The sequence below is a fragment of the Typopeltis vanoorti genome, chromosome 15 (assembly GCF_054136105.1).
Source record: "Typopeltis vanoorti isolate ZY-2024b chromosome 15, IOZ_Tvanoo_1.0, whole genome shotgun sequence".
In the NCBI taxonomy this organism is placed as follows: domain Eukaryota; kingdom Metazoa; phylum Arthropoda; class Arachnida; order Uropygi; family Thelyphonidae; genus Typopeltis; species Typopeltis vanoorti.
Window position 1 is genome coordinate 86,594,157 of NC_143563.1, and position 24,529 is coordinate 86,618,685.

The following is a 24,529-nucleotide window of genomic DNA, read 5'->3' on the forward strand; positions in this document are numbered from 1 at the left end:
TAGTATTCCATGAAAATAAACGTTCATGAAGATTTAGTTTTATCAAACCAGTTGTTATCCTGCAAGTGAACTGTGTGTTCTCTTCTTAAGACCATTAAAGAAATCATCTAAATATATTAAAAAAAAAAAAATGCTCAACTGACATGGGATTTTAGAAACAGATGCATTGTTGTATTGCTTCTGATTGGATAATTGGTACATATTGTTCTAATAAAATGGTTGAAAGAGAAGAACATACCATCTGTATAATTTTGAATTATAAATCTCTTAATAATAAGGATGTGTAGTATTTGTACAACAGATTTTCAGTAAATAACACTGTTTGTTACAGTTTTTAAACACTTCAAAATGAAGAGATAAAGGTAAATGAAGAGGGGGTTCCCGAGCATTTGCATTGCCTAGATAAGAATTCAGCAATGAAACTGATTGAGATTAGCATGTATAGATCCCAATGGAATGGAAAGAGAGCATCATAGTTCCAACATGGGTGATGCAAAAAACTGGTATGTAACTACAAACCAACAATGGCAGCAGTTGTCTGCTGTACTAGGATGCTAATTAAAATCACTGTCCTGTCTCTAAGGGCAGAAGCCTGCTGGTCTTTGTTAGGGCTAAAGGGCCTAATCTGCTCTCTCTGAAGAGTGAACTTTGTTAGTAGAGTGTCAAGTATAATATACTCTGTAACCCAGTGATATATTTTGTACAGTTCTCTGATCCGTAGTATCATTTGCTTAACACGTCTCATTAAGCAGTTGATCAATTTATTATTTAAAGTTTATTGTTTTGTAAGGTATACTATTTAGGGAATTCCTTTTAATGTGGCTTTAACATTAAAATTAACATATGAATTTTTATCATTACTTGACTTTTTGGTAGTTTAAGCAACTGGCAGTTTTGAATTCTGTGTAACAGCATCTGCTACTTGTGAGAGTTGATTGTATTCCTTTTATACTATTTAGTATTTGAAGACATAATGGAATTATAACTGAATCTGGAAAGTAAAATGTGAAAGAAATTGATATCAGGAATTACTGGCAAGTTACAATGTTCTTCTTTAGGTTTTCTCATGGCACAATCATGTAAGTGGTATGACATGATTGCAGCCATCATTTGTTTGTGCATCATCTGAAATTTGCAAATGATATTATCCTAATAGCAGATAATCTTGAAGATCTGGAAGAAAGGCTAAATCAGCTAAATGAAGCCTTCAGAGTAATTGGATTAAAAATAAATAGAGAAAAAACAAAAATAATGATGAATAAATGTATTAACCATAGAACTGTCAAAGTTGAAAACCATGATATAGAACAAGTTACTTCATATGTTATTCTTCGAGGAGTTCCAAAGAAAAGATTTAAGAATTCACTTTGGATGGATGGCTTATGGGAAAATGAGAGACATATTCAGAAGTGATATCCCTATGAGTCTAAAAAGGAAAGCTTTTGACCAGTGCATACTTCCTGTCCTAACATATGGAGGAGAAACATGGACCTGAACAGAAGCCTTAAACAAAAAGCTGAGAACAACACAACATTGCATGGAAAGAAGTATGCTAAAAATAACATTAAGAGATAGGAAGATAAATACCTGGATAAGATCTCAAACAGGTGTCATGGATATTGTAAAATACATTAAACAGGCTATGGGCTGGCCATATTGCCAGATGCAGTGATGGGAGATGGACTAGAAAAACAACAGCGTGGAGACCAATGGATGGAGCAAGACAAAGAGGAAGACCGAGAAGAAGGTGGAGGGATGAACTGGAACAAATTGCAGGATGCAGGAGTGAGATGGATGGGAGAGGCAGAAAACCGAGTGATCTGGAAACCATGATGGAGGCCTTCGTCCAGCAGTGGACAGAACCAAAAGGTTGAAGAAGAAGAAGAATGAGATTTTATATTAATAAGATATATATTCTATATGAAAGGAAGGGCTGAAAAGCTCTGATAAACACCTAGAACAAAAATGACATTAAAGCATCCAATATAATCACAAGAAAGAACATATCTTAAAACCCTTTAACCCCATGTTTCATCAGATTGGATTTAATAATTTGTTCTTTTTCTTTTAGGATATATAAGAAAACATGTCCAAAGTTTTGAGAAATTTGAAATTATATCTGAAATTTTTTTTATATCTAAGGGAGTACCTAACTTTCATGTCTCCTAAGTATATCAGTATTGGACAGAATAAATTAATTTAAAGCATAATTTTTAAATAAGATGATCATTTCCATTTACTTGAATACATTCCCAGGAAGTAGAGGACATTATTGTTGATCATTTCAGAGGACAAGCTAACAGCTTATTAAATTCTCTAGACAGTAGTAAACAATGCATGCTTCAAGGAAAGCTATCCATGTTTGTATTTTTACAATACTGAATTAGTTTGGTTTTGCAATTTCCAGCAAAATATCTTATTGTAATGAGATATTTTGCTGGAAAGGAAAAATTAATTATACTTGACAAAAAAGAAATCTTGCCTGAGCAGGAAGTGTGCTGTAAACTATGGAATACAGAGTAAGAATTTTCTTCTTGAAATAAACTTGTTTGTACATCAGTCATTCATGGGCAAATGGATAAGCTTCGATAAGGATAAAAAACAAGAATATAATTTCTTGCCTAGTGTAGTCTACTTTCCTTCCTAACACACACTCTGACACACAAAAAAGCTAAGATTCTAAGTTGTTTCTCTACCACATATATAATTTAAATATGCTTACATTGCTATGTTTGTGTGTCACATGTATGGTGGCTCAGCAAATACACGTGGTCATGGAGAATAGATTTTGCATCTGGTGAGTAGCTGTAGATTGGACAAAATATAATTATTATTATTAATTTAATAAAAAGTAGCTTTCTAAAATAAATCCTTTCGATGCTAAAAAGCACAAACATAGCTACTGCTCAGTTTATGCAACTCTTGACTTTTTTTGTGTGTGGTGAGTAGGATTTTGCACAATTTGTCGAGACCTATATATATGTGTGTGTGTGTGTGTGTGTGTGTGTGTGTGTGTGTGTGTGTATATATATATATATGAACTTTTTTTTCTTCACTGCAGAGCCTTTTGGGGATTTGCTGATCATTTCAGAGAACAAGCTAACAGCTTATTAAATTCTCTAGACAGTAGTAAACAACGCATGCTTCAAGGAGAGCTATCCATGAGTAATTCATCTAGTAGTAATTCGTTAACTAGCACGAAACCATTGCGTCCAACAACCTCTAGCCATGGTGGTTCAGTAGAAAATTTAAGGTAATATGTGATATTCATTGAAATATTTTTCTCTATCATATATATGAATGTGCATGTGCTTTGTTTCAAACTTATATTATTTGACTTTGAGCTTATAGATCATCTGAAGTATTTCAGGTATTTAGTACAAATTTTAGTGAAAATGGCAAATTAAGTATGGAAATAAACTATGGAATAAGAGAGAATTTATATAGAATAAGTCTGATATCTGCTGTTCATAGACTTTGATCAACTGTGTGGTTTCTAACTTGGATCTCAAGCCAATTTTAACTTTAGAATTTGAGAACTGGATTAGAAACACAGTTAATAAGTCAGTATAGGTATAGATAATAACAGACTATATACATCAGATAGTACACTTTCATAAAAATTAGAAGTGTAAACAGATGATATTAATGGCATAAATCATATTAAAAATAAAGATATTTAATGGAAAGAATTAAAAATATTATTAGCAATCAGGAATGTATTAGTAAAGTTAATCTCAGGTGATATGGTCGCTTAGTATGGAAAGCTAGGTCAGAATTGTGTACCTTTTCTCTACATCTCTAATATGTCCTTTCATATGAATCTCCTGTGCAGAATCTTATGTCTGTCTGTCTGACATAACAGATAGTGCACATATACACCTGTCTTTTAAGTAGTGAATGATGTTTTCATGACTAATAGCTTCAAGATTATTTCATAAAATACTTCCCTGACATGATCTATCCATTTCTTATGTAATATTGGTGTTTGCTCTATCTTTGAAGGACTTTACAATTCCTGCTTCTGGACAGGATGATAGTGGGAAGTAATAAATCTGACCTAGCATTTTGATATTCACAATGAAAATGCTTCAGGTACTTCAGCACATTGCAAGAATGCCGTACGTTGAATTCAATAGACACTATGTTCACATGTTTGAAGATGACAACACATCCAACATGTTGTCCAACATGGTGCAACAAAAATCAAGTTCATATTATAAATCAGTTATGGTCATCATACATAGAAGACCTAAGAAGCTGAGAACTCAGTTATGATCCTTTACATAATGTGACTCATTACAAGCCATGCATTTGAAATCCTAGCGAGAGGTGCACTGTCAGGTGAACAGCAATTTTATATATGGCAGTTTATGTTTTAGGAATAGGTCTATCATCTAAGTTTCTTTCAAATTAAAATATATATTATTCCTGATCAAGTATGCCAAAGAGCATAAGAAATTGTTGAATAAACAATTTTTATTTAGTGCTTATTCTTATGGTTCATACAGGAAATAATTTCATGTATAGTTTCAATTATTGAAGCTTAACATCTGTTATGCTTACTCACAGTAAGTCATTTAATCAAATCATGTACAAATTACAAATTTGAAAACCTACATATAAAGCAAAACGGATTTCTAGATGGCTATATAGAAATCCTTTTTGCTTTTTCTCATTTCCTTAAAATGTACAGAGATGATGTTATACTTCAGTTCCTGAGAATAAAATTCATTTTGGGACAAAGATGTCCAATGCAATTTACAACAAAAGAGAAAAAAAAAACGGGGGGGGGGGTTGCACTGCTACAGGGAAGGAGTTTCTAATACCAGGCTAGAATTATCTGAAATAGACAAAAGTCTTTGTAGTTATCATTCACAACTTACAGCCATAGCACACAATGCAGATGGTATTAACTGTCCTAGCACGAGCAGCATCAGGCTCCTAACAGGCCATGTTACTTGGCTGTGATACACCATTAGCCTAATGCAAAGAAGGGAAGAGAATTATCCTTTTGGGACTCAATAGATTATCTTCAGTTAAAGTGCAGAAAATTTTGCTAAAACATGTACACCTTGGAAAAGAAGTTGTCAGATCTAATGAATGAAAAAATGAACCATCAAGCAAACTTGTCCTCGATAAATTTAGGCCGATGCAGCAGAATTTGATTAATTCTAGCACTCCTATTAAAAACATACCTACAGCAGAAATAAGGCTGTCTCATTGATATGATAACATTGTAGCATTAAAAGCTGATATGGGCAACTCAACTGTTCTTGATTCTTGACTTGTGTTGATAAAATCAAATGAAGTGAACTCCTTAGTGTGTTGGCAACATCTATATACACTTAGAGGATATGACTCCACATGGAACACTTGTAAGTAAACAAACAGTATAATCAAGAACTGGCCCATGATTGAATGACATCTAAACACCCAGTTATCTTGTGGATGGATGGGGCACCTAAAATTCATGGGAAAGGCATCCAATTAAGATGGATTGTGAATGCCAGGCATGCTTCTACATACTCTTTCTCTCTCCAGATATTTAGTGGTATTACTAAACCCATATGTAGGAACAACATGTGGGTTTAGTAGTTTGGTTGTAACAGGTCTTTTTACCCAGGTTCCCAGGAAAGACAATACAGTTTCTAAAAGAATTAATTTTTAATGGACATGAACCTTTTCAGACATTGTCAAGACAAAATGTCCTTCAAATTTTGAAGACATTTACTATGAACAGAAAGAATGCTTAGCAATGAGAGCGTTGATTTCTCCAAACATGTTCAGGGAATCCTTAAAAAATGGTGGTCATTGAAAAATATCACACAAATCCCAAAATTCGTTGACGTATATTGATGTTTTCCTTGTTTGGCTGGGTTCCAGAGAAATGCTTCAAAGTTTTAAAAACTTCCTGAATGGCATAAATCACAAAATAAATTTCATAGTGGAAGTTGAAGAAAACAAGGCACTTTATTTTTTTGGATGTTTTAATTTCAATACTGATCAGAACTATCTCTTGCAATATACGGGGGGGGGGGGGGAGAGAATCAACACTGGAAGATATTTAAATGCTACTTCCTGTCACCATCCTGTCCATGAGCGAAGCACGTATCAAATGGGAACAAGGACAGGAAAGTACTCCTAAAGAATGGCTAATCCTAAAACTGTTCGTAATAATTTACGAAGGCCATCAAATATTTTGGCACATATCAAAGGAAATTTAGATTACAAAAAGGTACATTTTTTTTAAACCTTACATCACGTATAAAATTGTTGATATGTAAATGCAGTGCAACTTAAAAGTTGTCTTCGTGCTGATAACAAATGTGTTCATGATGCTCAATCCATCACTTCAACCTTATTCAACCACTTAAGAGAACAAGTATATATAAAATATTCTGTATGTGCAGTATCTGTTACAGATGTTATCATATGCTTAGGAGAGATTTGTATGAAAAAACACAGTAAAGAGGTCAGAAAAGGAGAGTGAATAAATCTGGCCAAGTTTTCCATGCTGCCAGTGGAAGGCATCAGGTACTTTAGCTACTCACAAGAATTGCATGTTATTTAACAGCTATGTTCACATATTTAAAGAAACCTGATACGTTGCCCAACACAATGCAACAAAAATCAATAGCTTATTTTAAATCAGCTGTAGTCAGCATGTATAAAAGATCCAGGAAGCTGAGAACTAGGTTATAATAGTTTATAGCTAGGTTATAACACCTCAACAATAAGCCATGTGTTTGGTATCTGAGCTTGATGTGCACCATCATGTTATTAAATTGTCAAGTGGCCATTTGTTGTAGGAATAGGAATCACTCTTAATTATTATTTATTTTATTTTTTTTAACTATGTTATTCTTGTTGAAGAAAGTTTAAGAAATTTGTTGAACAAACAAAACAATTTTTGCTTAATGTTTTCTCGTTATGATAAACACTAGGGAAAATACCATGGACAATTCCAACCACAGAAGTTTAATGTCTTTTTCATTTATTTATTTTTTCTTTTTAAATCAGTATTTAACAAGAACAGTTTGTTTCTTTACTTATTTCTTTATGTAATATCTATTCTAAGTTGTTAGCATATATGTTATCCGAGGAGTCACAGGACGATTCAAACCTGCTGCAGGTTTGAATTTTTTTTATTTATATATATATATATATATATATATATCTGATCTACACACAATGGCACAAGATCTATAGCACATAAGTGCCATATGTGGGCAAGAGAAATAAAAGAAAGGAGGCAGCACCTGTTCACATTTTGCGTGAACAGCTAATGGCTGTAATCTTTGGGGAAGGCAGTAGGGGAGACTGTTTCAAAGGACAGAAGATAGGCTATAAAACGGTTATGGTTAGCAGTGGCTCTGCTAACCATAGGAGGGATTCTCCATAGTGGCCAATTCTAGCAGAGCACTTTCCATGAAGGTATCTGTAGAAGAGGCACAAGGCAGAAACTGAATGTTTGTGAGAGAGAGAGATCATTAATTAGCCAGACTGCCCTCTTATGGATAGAATTGAGCAATCTTAAGGAGGATTTTGGTGCACCACCCCAAATATGGAAGCAATATTCCATGGCTGGGAAGATTTGGGCTTTGTATTGATGTAGCAAGTGTGAAGCAGTGTCTTGTGCAAAAAAAGTACACCGTTTTTTTATGTACTTTTTTGGTGGCTGCAGAAACTGTAATTGAAATCTGGTTGTGCCAGGAAAGATTGGAGATTCAGGTCAGTCCAAGAAGAGAAATCTGATCATGCTTGAATATCTCAGTATCACTGAAGTAAGGGGAGAGGGATTTGAGCTCTTTCTTGTGATAGATCAGACAGAATTGAATTTAGGTGGAGTTTACAAGATTGTCCTTGCCTCACTGTGATATAGCTAGGAGATCTGAGTTCAGGTTCCTGGTCATGGTAGATCTTGAGGATTCTAATGCTTGAGCATTACAGGATTTGTTGAATGAAAAGGAGAATGGAGCAATTGGAACAGATTTCCAATCCTATGGATAGGATTGGAAGTCTGTGAGAGCAAGTCATTTATATACAAGAGGAAGAGAGTGGGTGAAAGAACAGAGCTGTGGAGTACTCCTGCATTGGTGGAGAAATCTGAGGAGAGGAAACTGTCGACCATGATACACAGTGAGTGGCTGGTGAGAAAGTTGGTAATCCATTTGCAGAGTGAGGAAGGCAGACCATAGGATGGCAGTTTGTTAAGTAGGTCCCCTTGCCAAACCCAATCAAATGCCTTTTGAAATGTCAAGGGCAACTACATGAGTTTCTCCAAATTTCTCCATGACTTGAGTCCAGAGGTGGGTGGTGAAAGCAAGAAAGATCAGTTGTAGATCATGAGTGGCCAGAATCCTACTGCTGGTCACTGATTAGTTAGTATGACTCTAAGTGGTTCAAGCATTGGTTGTTGATGACCTTCTCCATAATTTTAGTGAGAGCAATTGGACGATAGTTTGTTGATCGACTTTTATCACCTTTCTTTGGGATGGGCTGGATGTGGACCTGCTTCCATGTTGTAGGGTAGATGCCAATATGGATTCTTCAGATTTCTTTTTGTCGGAAGACTATGGGCGACATGAAGGGAGCCGTTCTTGGTAGTTGAGGGAACTTTGCTTAGGTCATCAATGCAGGACTTTGAAGAAGAGTGATGTTGGTAAGTTGGCTTTGTCTTTTGCCATCTAGATGTGAGAGTGGTGAAACCTGGGTGGGCAGAAGTTGCATCCAATGAAATTGCCTTGGCAAGTGACCAGAAGGAGCGACTGCCATTTAGGCAGGAAGTGAGCTTGCAGCATTTGGCCCTTTCAAAGTCTGACTTGATGATTTTTTTTGCAACTACTGTGAGTTGTGAGGTGCAGTATAGGTAGAGTGGGCAGCTGGAGTTTTGGTCTTGGACCAATTGTAGTAAGCAGATATTTTTTTCTTTTCCATCATTGGCATACTTTTTTGAGAATCATGGCTTGGACGGTAGTTGAAAATTTGGAGTATAATAAGGAATGAAAGCCTCCATTCCTGTCAGGATGATTTCTGTTACTCGGTCTAAGTAGGTGTTTGGATCAGAAGAACAGAAGCATTAGTCGGACTATGGAAGGAGGAATAGAAGACACGGAGGTCTTCCCAGTTGGCACACTTGTAGTGCCAAAGGACCTAAGACTGAACTGATGGGTGAAGTGCTCTGTAGCAAAAGACTTGTATGAGGTTGTAGTCTGAGTTTCCAAGAGGAGAACTGACAATCCCAGTGTACCTAGAAGGGGAGCTTGTTAGGAAGAGGTCAAGTGTCTGCATATTGGAGGGAGCTGTCTGGTATTCTGATAGGAAGATTGAAGATCTGAGATAGGTCTTTACTGATGGCAAACACCTCAGCATTCCTGCCTGCTTGATCAGTGAAACTGGAGAAGGGGAGCCAGTATGAGTTGTGGACATTGAAGTCTCCAAGCAAGATGACCTCATTTATTGGGGTATTTAGATTGAAGAAAGTCTAGCTTTAGAGAGAGATAGTTGAAGAGGTCAGAGTGGTTGACGGAGTTTGGAGAGTGATAGAGGGAGCATATGAATATGGCAGGTTGATTTGGTACAAAAATTTTGAACCAAAACAGATCAAACGGTGGGGGATTGAGGTTGCCATTTGAGGTTCTGAAAAGAATAATACTTCTGGTTTAGATGACTGTAGGTGGTGGTGCACATCATTTATATTGCTGTTTAAGCCATGGATGTTGAAGTGGATGTGGAACTTTTTTTTTTTTGGTAAGAATTAGTGTTAGTGGGTTGTTTGATTGGATTTCTGTTATCTTTTATGATTTTTCGGGGGTTGGATTTTTAATGTTTTTTATGGGGTTTCTTTTAACTATTTTGTGTGGGATAATTTTTGAGATCTGCAGTAGAAACTCATTTCTTTCAGTTGTGGTTCATTATGTTTGGTGAGGAAGATATAAAAAGGAAGAGGGACACGCAGTGAGAGATGACAAAGTCCAAACATACTGGCCACACAGAGGGGGAGTCAGTCTCCTGCCCATACGTGGCATCGATAATTCTCCCTGCAGCCATAGTATTTTGGTCTCCCTCCAGAGTCGCAAACTGACAAAATACGTGGTTGCAGGATTTGTCACTAGCTCATAAGGAACCCTCCAGGTTTGTTACTACCTGGTTCATCCCATGTACTAATCAGTTGCCAGCCTGTAGAACCATTTTACTGCTGTACCCTTGAATGGGGGGAGGATCTGGACCCCTTTCAGTGAGATTAGTGTCATAGAGGGGGAGCACTCACTGCATGTACGAAGAGTATGGAGGTGGGGAAGGAACAGAAACCAGAAACCTTGCTCTAGTGACCAAACATGATTGCAGCATCTTCAGGTCTAATAAGTAAGGTGGTGGTGGTATTTCACCAGGTGATAAAAGACATCTAGAGGTCTAGTTGGCATTTCTTCCAACAAAGGAAGATACACATTTGCATTGGCAGTGATCACCAGAGCCAGTTTGTGGAAACATGCTATACCACTGGAAGGTGGAGATGACTTGACTGCAAGAATCTATATATTGTGCATCGACACTCATTTAGTAGCCCAGTCCTGCTGTAAGCATGAATGTTTCTGATTATTTTTAATTGGGATTTGAAATTCATCACTCGGTGTTAGACAACCTTCCTGCTTATTCGTCTTGAAGTGGCTTGAAAGAGTTAAACATTTGGTCTCTAGAATAGGTTTCTGGATTATGTAAAAATAAAGGAAAATAGAAAGGGGAGAAAAAGTAACCTAGTCAACCTTGTGAGTGGAAGTCATTTTAATAAAATATAAATAATAATCACCAGTATTATTTAAACATTGAAGATTGGATCGCAGTTTCATTCTTTTACACATCTTATGTAAATCTTCTGCCTCAATCTTTATCACAAAATCATTAGTTTTAAATGAAAAATACTATTGACTAATCACAGGCCAAAATATTCACATCTCTCAGTTCTTGTATTCAACAGTTCCCTTATAATTCCCTTTCAAATACACACACACACATATATATATATATATATATATATATGACTACTACTATTAACTCGGGGTTGGGATATGTTCATTTTTAATATTAACTGACTTAAAACCCGAGAATTATAACAAAATGAGATTTATTTGAAAACGCAACATGTTTCGTCGAGATTGACTTCATCAGGCGTTAAGAACATAGAAAGATATTAAAAGACACTGAAAATAACATTCACACTCTAAAGCTATACAATTATAAAGTTATAATATTCGACTGTGAATTACAGTTATGAACTTGAGCTATAGTCCGTGTTAAAGTTCTATTGTTGTACACTTGTGCGTGTGTGGAACCTCGCGATCTCCAGTATCTGATAGTAGAGCTGAAAGAGTCAGGCAAATTATAGCTGAGATTATTGTTCATATGAAGTGGGTCCAAGGTGATTTCTTTTGACTCCACAATGCGGCGTTCCACCTCATCATGGCAAACGTGTAGGTTTGAAGTTGATGTCCAATTTATCTCATGTTGGCGGCTTTCGTTGTTCGTGTTTATTGAAAACAGGACATGGCCTGACAGAGCAGTTGCTCTGGTTCTCTTATAAGCAATGTCTCTCTGGTGCTCCTCCTCGAGACGTAGTAGGATAGATTTCTCCGTTTGCCCATAGTAAGACCTTCCGCACTCACATGTGACCTTGTATACACCTGGGAATTGTAGAAGGTTGTGAGATTGTTTATAGTTGTTGAAATGTGATCTTATTTTTGGCAGAGTCGAGAAGCACGTTTGTATGTTAAACTTCTTTAGGATTCTACTCAGCTTTTTGGATAATGTGCTGATATATGGCAAGATGATATGACCTTTGGAGTCGTCCTGTGTCTCTATGTTGCTTCGTTGATGGTGGGGTAATTGGTTGTTAATACTTTATAAAGAATAGCCATTGTTTTTAAAGGTCCATTTAAGATGTTGTAGTTCTTTTTTTAGTTCTTCATCTGACAGTACAGATCTTGCACGATTCGCAAGAGTTGATATAATACCCTACTTTTGTGCTGGGTGGTGATGTGAGGACGCATGCAAATATCTGTGTGTGTGTGTGTGTGTGTGTGTGTGTGTGTGTGTGTGTGTGTGTGTGTGTGTTGGCTTTCTAAATATAGAGACTTTTATTGATTCGGGCGTCTTGGTGAGTTTAACATCTAGGAAACAGATGGAACTATTTTCTTCAATCTCCATGGTCAATTTTATATCCTGATGGAGGTTGTTTAAGTGGTTGAGAAACCTGTGAAGATTCTCAATACCATGCTCCCATATGAGGAATATATCGTCCATATATCTAAGCCAAATTCTTGGTTTTAAACTAAAAGAGGAGATTGCCTTTTGTTCAAAATCCTCAAAAAAAATGTTGGCTAATACAGGAGAGAGGGGGCTTCCCATAGCTAATCCTTTGACCTGTTTATATAGTTTACCTTCGAATTCAAAATAGCCAGAGTTTACACAGTGAGATAGCAGAGAGAACATTTTATTTGAAATCTTGTTCTTTAAAATATGGAGAACGTCCTATGTCGGAATGTTGGTAAAGAGTGCTACCACGTCAAAGCTCACCATGATGTCAGAAGATTTTAGTTTTAAGTCCTTTATTTTAGAGACAAAATCTGTTGAGTTTTTAATATAAGAAGAAGATTTTCCGTATAAGCTTTTAACGATGACGCCAGATATTTGGATAACCTGTATGTGGGTGAGTCAATGCTGTCTACTATAGGTCTCAGTGGATAGTTTTTTTTGTGTACCTTAGGGAGACCATATAACCTTGGAATGAGTGGGTGTAAAGAACGGATGGAAAGCCGTGTATTTCATGGGATTTCTGTGGTCTTTTGTAGGAGATTATTGGTTCTATTCTGAATTTCTCTTGTTGGATCCCTTTCAATTTCCGAATAACTATCTGACTCTAACAGTGTTAAGATTTTTTCTGGGTAGTCTGTTTTATCTAGAACTACAGTTGCATTCCCCTTATCAGCTTTTAAGATGACGACGTCCTTGTTAATCGGTAAATTTTTAATTGCAAGTCTCTCACCAGGGGATATCAGAAGGAGGTTTTGTGTTGTTGATTGCAAGAATTGCTTCTATGCGAAGTAAACTCGCGTCTGCGGTAGGAAGTAGCGAAGCTGCTTTCTCCATCTTAGTTAAAAGTAGTTCTTTAGGAATGCATTTTGGTGCCAACACAAAATTTAGACATTTTTCGAGAATTTTCTCTTCATCGGGACTTAGCATGTATGATGATTTGTTAATCACCAAATTTTTAAGTCTGCTATAACAATTATTTAGAGTAGATCTTTCTTGTTTTGACTTGAGTAAGTTGAACTTTCTGATTAGCTTGTGTTTGTTTAAGTTTTGAAATAGTACTATATATGAAGGACTTCTTATAGCCATTGGATATGGAGGAGGAATTAATATACTGTAATTCTTTTTGTAAAAGTTCTTCTGAAGAACAAAAGGAGTTGACTCTATGAACTAGTGTTTTTATAGTACCTGCCTTTTGGCTGGGATGGTGATGTGATTCAGCGTGGATGTAACTGGCCTGTATGAGTCTCTTTCCTATAGACTATGAATTGCAGATAACCATCTGGTTGGTGAAGAATCAAGAGGTCTAGAAAGGCTAACTGCTTATTTACTTCTACCTTCTAGGGTGAACTGGATCCTTGGATGAAGTGCATTAATTTTTGAGGGAAGCTGTTGTAGTTCTTCTGAGGTACCCTTCCATATGGCAAAAACGTCGTCCACATATCTGAACCAAATTTAGGTCTGGGTGTAATGTTGTCAAAGATACGCTGTTCGAAATGCTCCATGAAGTAGTTGGCAATAGCAGGAGATATTGGATTACCCATTGCTGTCCCTTTGATTTGTTGGTATAACTGGTTTTTTGAAGGAAAAATAACCGGACTTTATTACAAATTCGAATAATTTGACAACGTCTGGAGGAAATTTTTGGTGTAGTAATTCTATGCTGTCCGCCAATGGAACATTCGTAAATAGCGAAACAACATCTAGACTGATCATAATCTCCGAATCGTCTAGATGCATATCGGAAATTTTATTTCTGAAGTCTACAGAATTTTTTATATATGTAGCAGGTTTTTCTAGTTGAAGAAGTGAGTAAATTTGACAGAAATTTTGATATTTTGTAAGTGGGACAACCTATACAGTCTACAACCGGTCTTAATGGAATTCCTGGCTTATGTACTTTTGGAAGGCCATATAATTTCGGTGGGTGTCTGAAGGAAGTCTTTAGTGTTTTCTTTTTATCTTCATCCCATATTGATATTTTTTGTATAAGGGCATTAAGCTTATTTATTTGACTACCGGTAGGATCTGAAGTGAGGGGCCTATAAGTCGAATAGTCGCGGAGTAACAGTGATATTTTTCTCTCGTATTCTCTTCTGTCTTGTATGACTACAGCCCTCCCTTTGTCAGCTTTCATAATAATTAGGTTCTTGTTATTTTTTTTAGCAATTTCAGTGCTTTTTGTCCAGCATACGATAGGTTTGGTCTCGGAGGCTTGGCGTTAAAAAAGAATTTTTGCACACTCGAATCTTGTTCTGTTAGCTGTTTTTTGGGGTAAGGATCGCATACCTCTGTCTGTACTATGGAAAAAGTCTATTATGGGTACTTTATTTGGAGCAACAGCAAAATTATGCCCTTTTGACAGAACGAAACCTTCACTGTCTGTCAGTGGGCGGCCTGATATGTTGATCACTACTCTATCTGTATCAATGACAGTATTACTAGATTTGGGGTGGCTCACCGGTGAATCAAACTTTCATTTCAATCTATCACGGGAAGTATTTAAAACCTTTCGGCATGACATCAATGAAATGCATAAAACGGTGTTAAAATTTTCAGTCTGTAATACTGGTTCTATAGCGTTCTTGATATCTATTATTTCTTTATTCAGAAGGGCAAGAGATTTCTTTTCTTCTTGTAGCTGACAATTTAACAGTGACCTGCTGGCCTTTATATAAATCCGATGGGCTCTTTGAGAGTTAAAAACTTCTTTTAGTTTACAGCAGCAAGTAGGAATAACCTGAGCCAACTTACATCGCTTTAGGAATATTATTCTGTTAATACAATTCGCCTCCTTAACTAATACTTTACTTATCTGGCACATTGTTTGGAAGTAGACTCTAAATGAAGTCTTGATATAAGTTTCAGTAAGGAAATACCGTGAGTAGACATATTACTAACTATTATAATAATGGAATTAACTCGTGTAAATTATTCTTTATTCGTAGAATTTTCACCTGAGTATCACAGGTACAAGGCTAATTAAACAATAACTGTTATATTCACGAAGCCTACATAAATATCATCATCATCATCATCAAATTCCTGCCATGTACCCTCAAGGGGTGTACAGGATATGACAGTACTACATGAAAAAATTACATCATTACTAACTTCCTATCTACAATTTTCCTCCAAATCAGTCTATTACTTGTCAAGACTCCAACATTCTCAGATCTTATATTTCTATCGTCTAAGGCACTTTGTACCGTATCAATCCACCTATATCTTGGTCTTCCTCTGGGTCGTTTTCCTGCCAACCTGGCAGAGAACACTTGTTTTGCTAATCTTTCCTCTCCCATTCTATTTAAGTGACCATACCATCTGAGATTAGCTCTGCTAACGCATTCCTGGATGCTGACAATGTCAAGTTCTTTCCTAATATCCTCATTTTTAATATGATATTGCCATTGATGCCATCTGTTCACGCCTCTAATCTTTCTCAGGACTCTCATATCTGCGGTCTCTAGTCTTTGGTCAAGTGTTTTACTTCTGACCCAGCTCTCAGATCCATAAGTTAAAATTGGTTTGAACACAGTCTTGTATACAGCTAATTTAGTGTTCCGACTAATTTCTTTCTTATTCCATATGCATTTATTCAATTGACTTCCCACGATACCAGCTTTGCTGATTCTGTTGTCTATTTCTATATTTAGTTTACCATCTTCAGTAAAAATTGTGCCTGAGTAGCTGAAATGTTTTACTTGTTCCACAGGTTCTCCATTCACAACACAGTTGACATTTTCAATGATTCTGCCTATTTTCATTGTCTTTGTCTTTTTATTGCTGACCTTCATACCATATCTATTACAACAGCTATTCAATTTAGTCAGAGAATCTTGCAGACTTGTAGCGGATTTATTTAGAAGTATAACATCATCCGCATAAAGCAAAGAGCTGACATTAACATCTCCAATTTTGATATCAGGTTTAATACCACATTCCTTCATAATGTGATCCATATAGATAATGAATAACAGAGGGGATAATGTACATCCTTGTCTCACACCAGATTTAACATTAAACCATCTTCCTGTACTTCCTTCAATTCTAACTGCTGACTCACAACTCAAATAAAGACTAAGTATTGCTTGATATAATGCCCCATTGACACCATATAACTGTAGCGTATTGAATAGCTTCTCTCTTGGCACCTTGTCATATGCCTTTTCCAAATCGACAAAACTTAAATACAGATCTTTGTTATATTCCCATGCTTTCTCGACTATTTGTCGTAAAGTGAAGATCTGATCCTGACAGCCTCTATTTGGCCTGAATCCAGCTTGTTCTTCACCAAGCTTTTCTTCCACAATTCTTCTCAACCGTTTCTCAAGTATACTTGCATAGATCTTGCCAGGAACACTCAGTAGGGAAATACCTCTGTAATTCTCACATTCAGTTTTATTTCCCTTTTTATATATGGGTACTATGAGAGCTCTACTCCAATCATCGGGAATTCGTCCCTCTGTCCAGGCTTTCTGAACTATGCAGTGCAGCAACTGTAAGACTCTTATACCACCATACTTCAGCATTTCTGGTCGAATATCATCTACTCCTGCTGCCTTTCCACATTTCAAGCCTTTGATGGCTTTTTCTACTTCAAGTATGGATATGTATTCCTGACTGCATGCCTGGTCAGTGTTTTTTATCACTGTGCTGTCATCACTGCTTGTTTCATTTAGCAGTTTTTCAAAGTAATTACTCCATACTTCAAGGATATCTTTTTCTCCTGTTTTCATTTCACCTTTATCATCTCTAATTCCTTTTACAGCACTCTTTCCTCCATTCCTAAGCTTCTTCAACAACTTCCAGAATATTTTGCCACCTTCTTGATATTTATTTTCTATATTCTTGCCAAAGTCCTCCCATGACTTTTGTTTAGCTAGTTTTACACACTGTTTAGCTTTCTTACATTTGTCTCTGTATTCTGTAAGAGTAAAAGCTGACTTATTTGCCAGGAACTTTTGATATGCTTTCTTCTTTTCCTTCACTGCCTCTTTAACTTCCTGTGTCCACCAGGGAGTTCTGATTTTTTTATCTTTGCCCACAACCTCACCACATGCCTCTCTGGCAGAATCAATCAATGTTTCCTTCAGAGTTTGCCACTGAATCTCCAAGGTTTGATTCCTGTTCTCAAACTCTTTCATTTTCTTTTCAATAATATTTCTGTATTTTAGTCTACAGTTTACATCTGAGAGCTGCTCAACTTTTATTCGCTTTAAAACTTTCTTACATGTTATTCTTTTCAATATGAAATTCAATTTTATCCTGCTCAAGACTAAATAGTGATCACTTCCAATTTCAAATCCTCTGTACACTCTGGTGTCCTGCACCAGGGAGAAAACATCACTATCAACAATAACATAGTCAATGAGACTATTCTTATTCCTAGCCTCTTCTCTCCATGTGAATTTGTGCACATTTTTATGTTGGAACATGGTGTTAGTAATAACCAGTCCATGTCCTGAGCAGAAATCCAACAGATATTTGCCATTATTATTAGCTTTGCTCTTTTCTCCAAATTTTCCCAAAATATTTTTGTATGTCTCACAATCATTTCCTACTCTACTATTTAGATCCCCAACAAGGACCAACTTTTCCTTTTTCATTGTGTCAGTTGCTTTTTCTAAAGCCTCAAAAAATTCCTCCACTTCTACCTTAGTAGAACCTTCTGTGGGACCATAGGCACAAATAAGTCTCATTGTCCAGTTCCTCATTCTCATATTTGCCCACATTACTCTACTTGAGACTGACTGCCATTCAAGAAGATTAGCCTCGTATTTTGTGTTGAATACTATGGCTACTCCTTCTTTTCCTTGATTGTTATTGCCTGAATATAACATTTTGTATTTATTGCTCAGAAAGATCTCACCAGTTTTAGTCTTTTTTGTTTCAGTCACACCTATTATGTCGATCTGGTACTTATCTAATTCCTCAGCTAGCTCCATTTCTTTACCATTCAGGCTTCTTACGTTGATAGTACCGATCTTTAACTCTGGTGATGTTGAGTTGGGGTTTGTTTTCAGATTTGTTCCAGTAGCTGACTTTTCGCTGTTCGCCCTGGTTCCCTGGCGAAAACAACGGGGGCCTTGTTTAACCGGGCGACGCCCCAGCCGGCATGAAATTTTGTCATGTTGTACCATCATTTTTTATTTTGGTTTAACCAATTGCTGCTTTCTAAAGTACTATCTCCCACAAGGGGGAAACGCATAGACTATCGGATCTGTTTAGGTTAGGGGAGTGAAGTAATGTTTCACATCTTTCTTTGTATAGCCGTTCCATTACGAACCGACTTTTGTGAATGACTTTTGTCTTGTTCCACTTAACTCTATGTCTAGTGTTGATGGCACGTTCTGCAATTCCAGACTGTTCGAGTTCAAGCTCCTTCGGGCGCCCACTGAGATTATATGGTCTTCCACAAGTACATAAGCCAGGAATTCCATTAAGACCGGTTGTAGACTGTATAGGTTGTCCCACTTACAAAATATCAAAATTTCTGTCAAATTTACTCACTTCTTCAACTAGAAGAACCTGCTACATATATAAAAAAATTCTGTGGACTTCAGAAATAAAATTTCTGATCTGCATCTAGACGATTCGGAGATTATGATTAGTCCAGATGTTGTTTCGCTATTTACGAATGTTCCATTGGCGGACAGCATAGAATTACTACACCAAAAATTTCCTCCAGACGTTGTCAAATTATTTGAATTTGTAATAAAATCCAGTTATTTTTCCTTCAAAAACCAGTTATACCAACAAATCGAAGGAACAGCAATGGGTAATCCAATATCTCCTGCTATTGCCAACTGCTTCATGGAGCATTTTGAACAGCGTATCTTTGACAACATTACACCCAGACCTAATATTTGGTTCAGATAGTGGACGACATTTTTGCCATAAGGAAGGGCACCTCAGAAGAACTACAACAGTTTCTCTCAAAAATTAATGCACTTCATCCAAGGATCCAGTTCACCCTAGAAGTAGAAGTAAATAAGCAGTTAGCCTTTCTAGACCTCTTGATTCTTTGCCAACCAGATGGTTATCTACAATTCATAGTTTATAGGAAAGAGACTCATACAGGCCAGTTACATTCATGCTGAATCACATCGCCATCCCAGCCAAAAGGCAGGTACTATAAAAACTCTAGTTCATAGAGTCAACTCCTTTTGTTCTTCAGAAGAACTTTTACAAAAAGAATTACAGTATATTAATTCCTCCTTCATATCCAATGGCTATAAGAAGTCCTTCATAAAAAGAGCTTTAAGTAGTCATGCTCCAGCATCCTCTTCAAGTACAGAAGAACCTACACGTGTACCTATCCCCTATGTACACGGGGTTAGTGAACGCATAGCTAACTTGCTAAAACCACTAAATATCTGTGTGGCGTTTCGACCCATCAGAAAAATCTCCACATTCCTAATGTCTCCAAAGGACAAACTCCCACATCTCAGCTATCCAGATGTCTACCAGATTCCCTGCTTGTTTGGATTATCATATTTTGGAGAAACAGATCTGCTCAGGTCTGGTTAGAAGAACACCAGTCGTACATCCAGTACCTTGAACCCGAACAGTCTGGAATTGCAGAACATGCCATCAACACCAGACATAGAGTTAAGTGGATCAAGACAAAAAAGTCATTCACAAAAGTCGGTTCCTAATGGAACAGCTATACAAAGAAACATGTGAAACATTACTTCACTCCCCTAACCTAAACAGATCCGATGGTCTACGTCTTTCCCCCTTGTGGGGGATAGTACTTTATAAAGCAGCAAATCTTTCCTAACATATAATTGTACACACACACACACACACATATATATATATATATATATATATATATATATATTTATAAAAAAAATAAATAAATAAAAAGATTTTTTTCATTTTTTATTTTTTATTTTTAATTATTATAATTGAATAATTAAATAAATTTAGGAAATTTAACCTTGGCTACTTAGGTGGCACTTTGTGAATATAACAGTTATTGTTTAATTAGCCTTGTACTTGTACTGATGATGCCTGTGATATTTATGTGAGTTAATTCCATTATTATAATAGTTAGTAATATGTCTACTCACGGTATTTCCTTACTGAAACTTACATTAATGATATTGGGAATGGTCTGACAGATGTTCAGTTATTATGTTGATAATGCAAAGATGTCAGGGTTGCTATCGATATGCAGCACTTACAGAATTATTTGAATGAATGCATTGATTGTCAATTCAGTGTTAGCAAGTATCAAGTTATTCACTTTGGCATGATGAGATTTCCAATGGCATATTATTTTGGTGGGATTATGTTACAAAAAACTGAGACTAGGGATCTTGGACTTATAGTGAAGAGGAAACTGAAGTTCATAGGTCATGTTGCAAAAAATTGCAAATGCAACTCAGGATAGTTGCAGTGTTGAAATGAACATTGGCATGTAAGGATAAGGAAGTAATTTTGCCAGTTTACAAGGCTTTGGTATGACTACTGGGATTATTGTATGTGCAGATTTGGTCTCCCAGCTTCCAAAGGGATAAAGAAGAACATAACAAAGATTATATCAGGTTTATGGAATGTAGATTGAGAGAATGTGCACTGCAAACACTGGTAAACAGATAAAAGAGGGGTGTGATAGAGATCTATAAACTTTTGAAAGAGAGTTATTAGTTGATGACATTTTTTATTATGTGGAAAGTTGTAAGGGGACAAATGAGGCAAGTGCCTGTGGAAATGGTGTTCCTTCCTGCACTGAAACATTTAATCGGATGAAAAGTTTTCATGTAAACTATGGGCTAAAATTGACAAATATTATTGGAGAAAAAAGTGAAAGCTCAAAAGCAACAACTAAACATTAGAAATCCACTGACATCCTATGTTGAAAATTGTATGCATGGACAGAAAACCCAGAACTCTGGTGTGCCTCATGAAATTAATGAGGCAGTCTTAGAAAATAAATCTTATTAAAAGATGCCAGCATGTAGCAATAACTAATATTGTGGAAGATGTAAGAAAGCTAAGATATGTAAGTAGCTAAACAAGTCATTCAAAGATTTTGGAAAGAAAATAAATACATGTTGATGGTAAAATGATTGAGGTTGTTGCAAATGTTCAGAAATGGAGCAAAGATGACCAAAAAGAATGCTATCATCAGCATATCCATTGCCCAGTCCTTCTCAAAAATACAACATCTGTTGCATTCTATCCCTCTGTCATCATTCATCATCCAAGTTTCAGTAATGCATATAGTTTGGGCCAAATCCCTCAATAACACGTTTTTATTTTATTTATTTTTTCACAAAACTCCTTCCTCTTAATTCTGATACTCCTGACAACAGAAATAAGAAGAATGCATTGGTTTTGATTATGGCTGAAACAACCAGTATAAGCACAGGCTGTTATATCTGTTAATTGTGTGTTTTCTGAAGCCACAATTAGTTTTGTAGAGTGAAAAAAATGAGGGGGATTAAGGGAGACCGAAACTCTCCATCTAGATGAGACTAGCCAACTTGCCTTCAGCTGAAAAGCCCTTAGAAAAGTTCATCTCTTATCTGAGATTATAACCCATGTCTTTCTAACCATAGGTCACCATTTATACCAGTAGCTTTCAGACTTCAAATAAGAGGGAATAATAATAACTTAATTATATAAGTATTGTCATAATCTTATTCACCCATTGAGGACACATAACAGGGCGATTATAATGAAAACTCCAAAAATTATGTTGAACTACTTAATCTGTACTTAAAATTTTTACTTGATGAAAGCCAGCCAGATGATGAAATGTAAGATGTCATTAAAAATACATTTTGAACACTTCATTCAAACTTCATGAATAACGGACGAAAGGAAATTTGGCAAATCTGGAAAGCTACTTCTAAACTCCAAATGTGAGATGTCTTTGATGCTAAATAAAACATAAACAATAATGTTTCTGCAAGCTATTTCTTTTAAAATCTTCACAAATATATTATACGAGTAAAAAATCACACACATTAAAGATTCAATACTTTTTCAGTAAATATTTTGGCTTCAGTTTCCTAAAAACTGGAAAGCAAAAATTGTTCTAGGTTAGTACAGTTCATTTAATTAAAAAATATTCTGGATCATGTGTACTTTCAAAGGGTGCTTTACATGTTCCTGTACTTCTATACACATTCATGAATGCTAATAATATCAAGTTCATTTCCAATATTTTCTCATGACACAACTTGTCATTTGGTACTTGCCTGTGGTGTGGGATGAAACAAATTATCTCATACTTTGGTCTGCCATCTGGTGGGTGCATGATGAATCATTTCTAGAGAAACTAAAGTTATGTTAGAAGGGAAAGACTTTTGCTTCCCAGTTATATAATTTACTGATAATAAAGCGAAATGTTATAATTGTTTGTATTTTAAAATTTCTGAAGGTTTAGGTGTGTGTGTGTGCGCGCACGTGCATGCATGTGGACACATGCACGTATATACTAAGCAGACAGTTTGCAAATATTTGTTTTACATGAAAATTTTACTGAAAAACTTGAAATTGACATGTCATGTATATTGCTGAATGTGCCAGATGCATCACATGTGTGAAACAATCAGATGTGAATGTCTTATGGATATTGCTTACATATCAAAGCTAGATAAATAGGAGGAGAATATCATGTAGCATTTTAAGCGATGAGCTGAACAGATGAGCCACATGTGAAACAGTCTGGTATGAAGGTGTTAAGGGTTGTGGGGACAATTGTTTATTGGTCCAAGCTAGAAAGCTAGGACAAATTATCTCGTACTTTGGTCTGCCATCCGGTAGGTGCATGATGAATCATTTCTAGAGAAATTAAAGTTATGTTAGAAGGGAAAGACTTTTGCTTCCCAGTTATATAATTTACTGATAATAAAGCAAGATGTTATAATTGTATTTTAAAATTTCTGAAGGTTTAGGTGTGTGTGTGCGCGTGCATGCATGTGGACACATGCACATATATACTAAGCAGACAGTTTGCAAATATTCATTTTACACGAAAATTTTACTGAAAAACTTGAAATTGGCATGTCATGTATATTGCTGAATGTGCTAGATGCATCACATGTGTGAAACAATCAGATGTGAATGTCTTATGGATATTGTTTACATATCAAAGCTAGATAAATAGGAGAAGAATATCATGTAACATTTTAAGCGATGAGCTGAACAGATGAGCCACATGTGAAACAGTCTGGTATGAAGGTGTTAAGGGGGTGGGAGGACAGTTGCTTATTGGTCCAAGCTAGATATATATAACTTAAAAAACTAAATGCATGTAGTTTTTTAAGAAGTAAAACAAGTAGAACATTTCAACTGTTGACAGTTTTTAGTGAAGATTCCAAATTAAATATGGAAGTAGCCAGAAAGTAAGCAAAGCTGGTGTGTTATAGAATCCAGTGAATAAATTTATGGAATAAGAGAGAAAGTCAGAACACCATTGATATATAGAACAGTTTTAACTAGGTGAGATGAGAGCTGGAGTAAATGCAAAGTAGTTTGATCAAAGACTATAGACCACAGACAAAAGAGTTCTGATAAAAATTGAGCAGTAAACAAATGGCATCATTTGCAAAATCACATTAAAAATGAAGATATTAGAATAGAACTTGATAGTGTTAGCATTTAGGTAACAACAGCTCACAAATTGACTACATTTTGACTAGAAGAAAACATCTTAAGGTTGTGACAAATTGTAAGGTAATTCCAACAGATCAAGTAGCACAACAATACCGACTGCTGTGCGCAGACTTTAAATTAAGATCGAAGATAAGAACTTCTGGTTGCCATGGGATGAAGACAATTAAGTGGTTTCGCTTAAAAGAAGAGAGTGTGAGGAATCGTTTTAGGGAGAGAGTGTTAGAGAGGATTTCGGATGGACTGGAAAGTGTACAAGATTGGTGGAAACATAATTCAAAAGTAATCCTGAGCTGTGCAATCGAGGTGCTTGGTGAGACATCTGGAAAGATTAGAGAGCAGAAGGAGGGTTGGTGGTGGAATAATGATGTACAAGTGGCAGTGACAGCTAAGAGGAACGCAAAGCAGAAGTGGGATGAGTCAAGAGTGGAAGAGGACAGAGAGGTGTACAAAGAGAGAAAGCAAGAAGCCAAGAGAGTTGTGGCACAGGCGAAGGCCATGGCATATCAAGATCTGTATGATCAATTAGAAACAAAGGAAGGACAGAGAAAAATTTACCAACTAGCGAAATGTAGAAATAAAG

General features: G+C 36.1%; 1 protein-coding gene across 8 annotated transcripts in view; it reads left to right on the plus strand.

The window, feature by feature from the left end:
- The window catches only part of chb (CLIP-associating protein), a 723,643-nt gene that overhangs the window by 406,798 nt on the left and 292,316 nt on the right, over positions 1-24,529 (plus strand). For all 8 annotated transcript variants that reach the window (XM_090405359.1, XM_090405362.1, XM_090405366.1 and 5 more), the window contains one exon: positions 3,062-3,253. In XM_090405359.1, the coding sequence (XP_090261485.1) occupies positions 3,062-3,253 (192 nt within the window). The remainder of the gene's footprint in view (positions 1-3,061; positions 3,254-24,529) is intronic.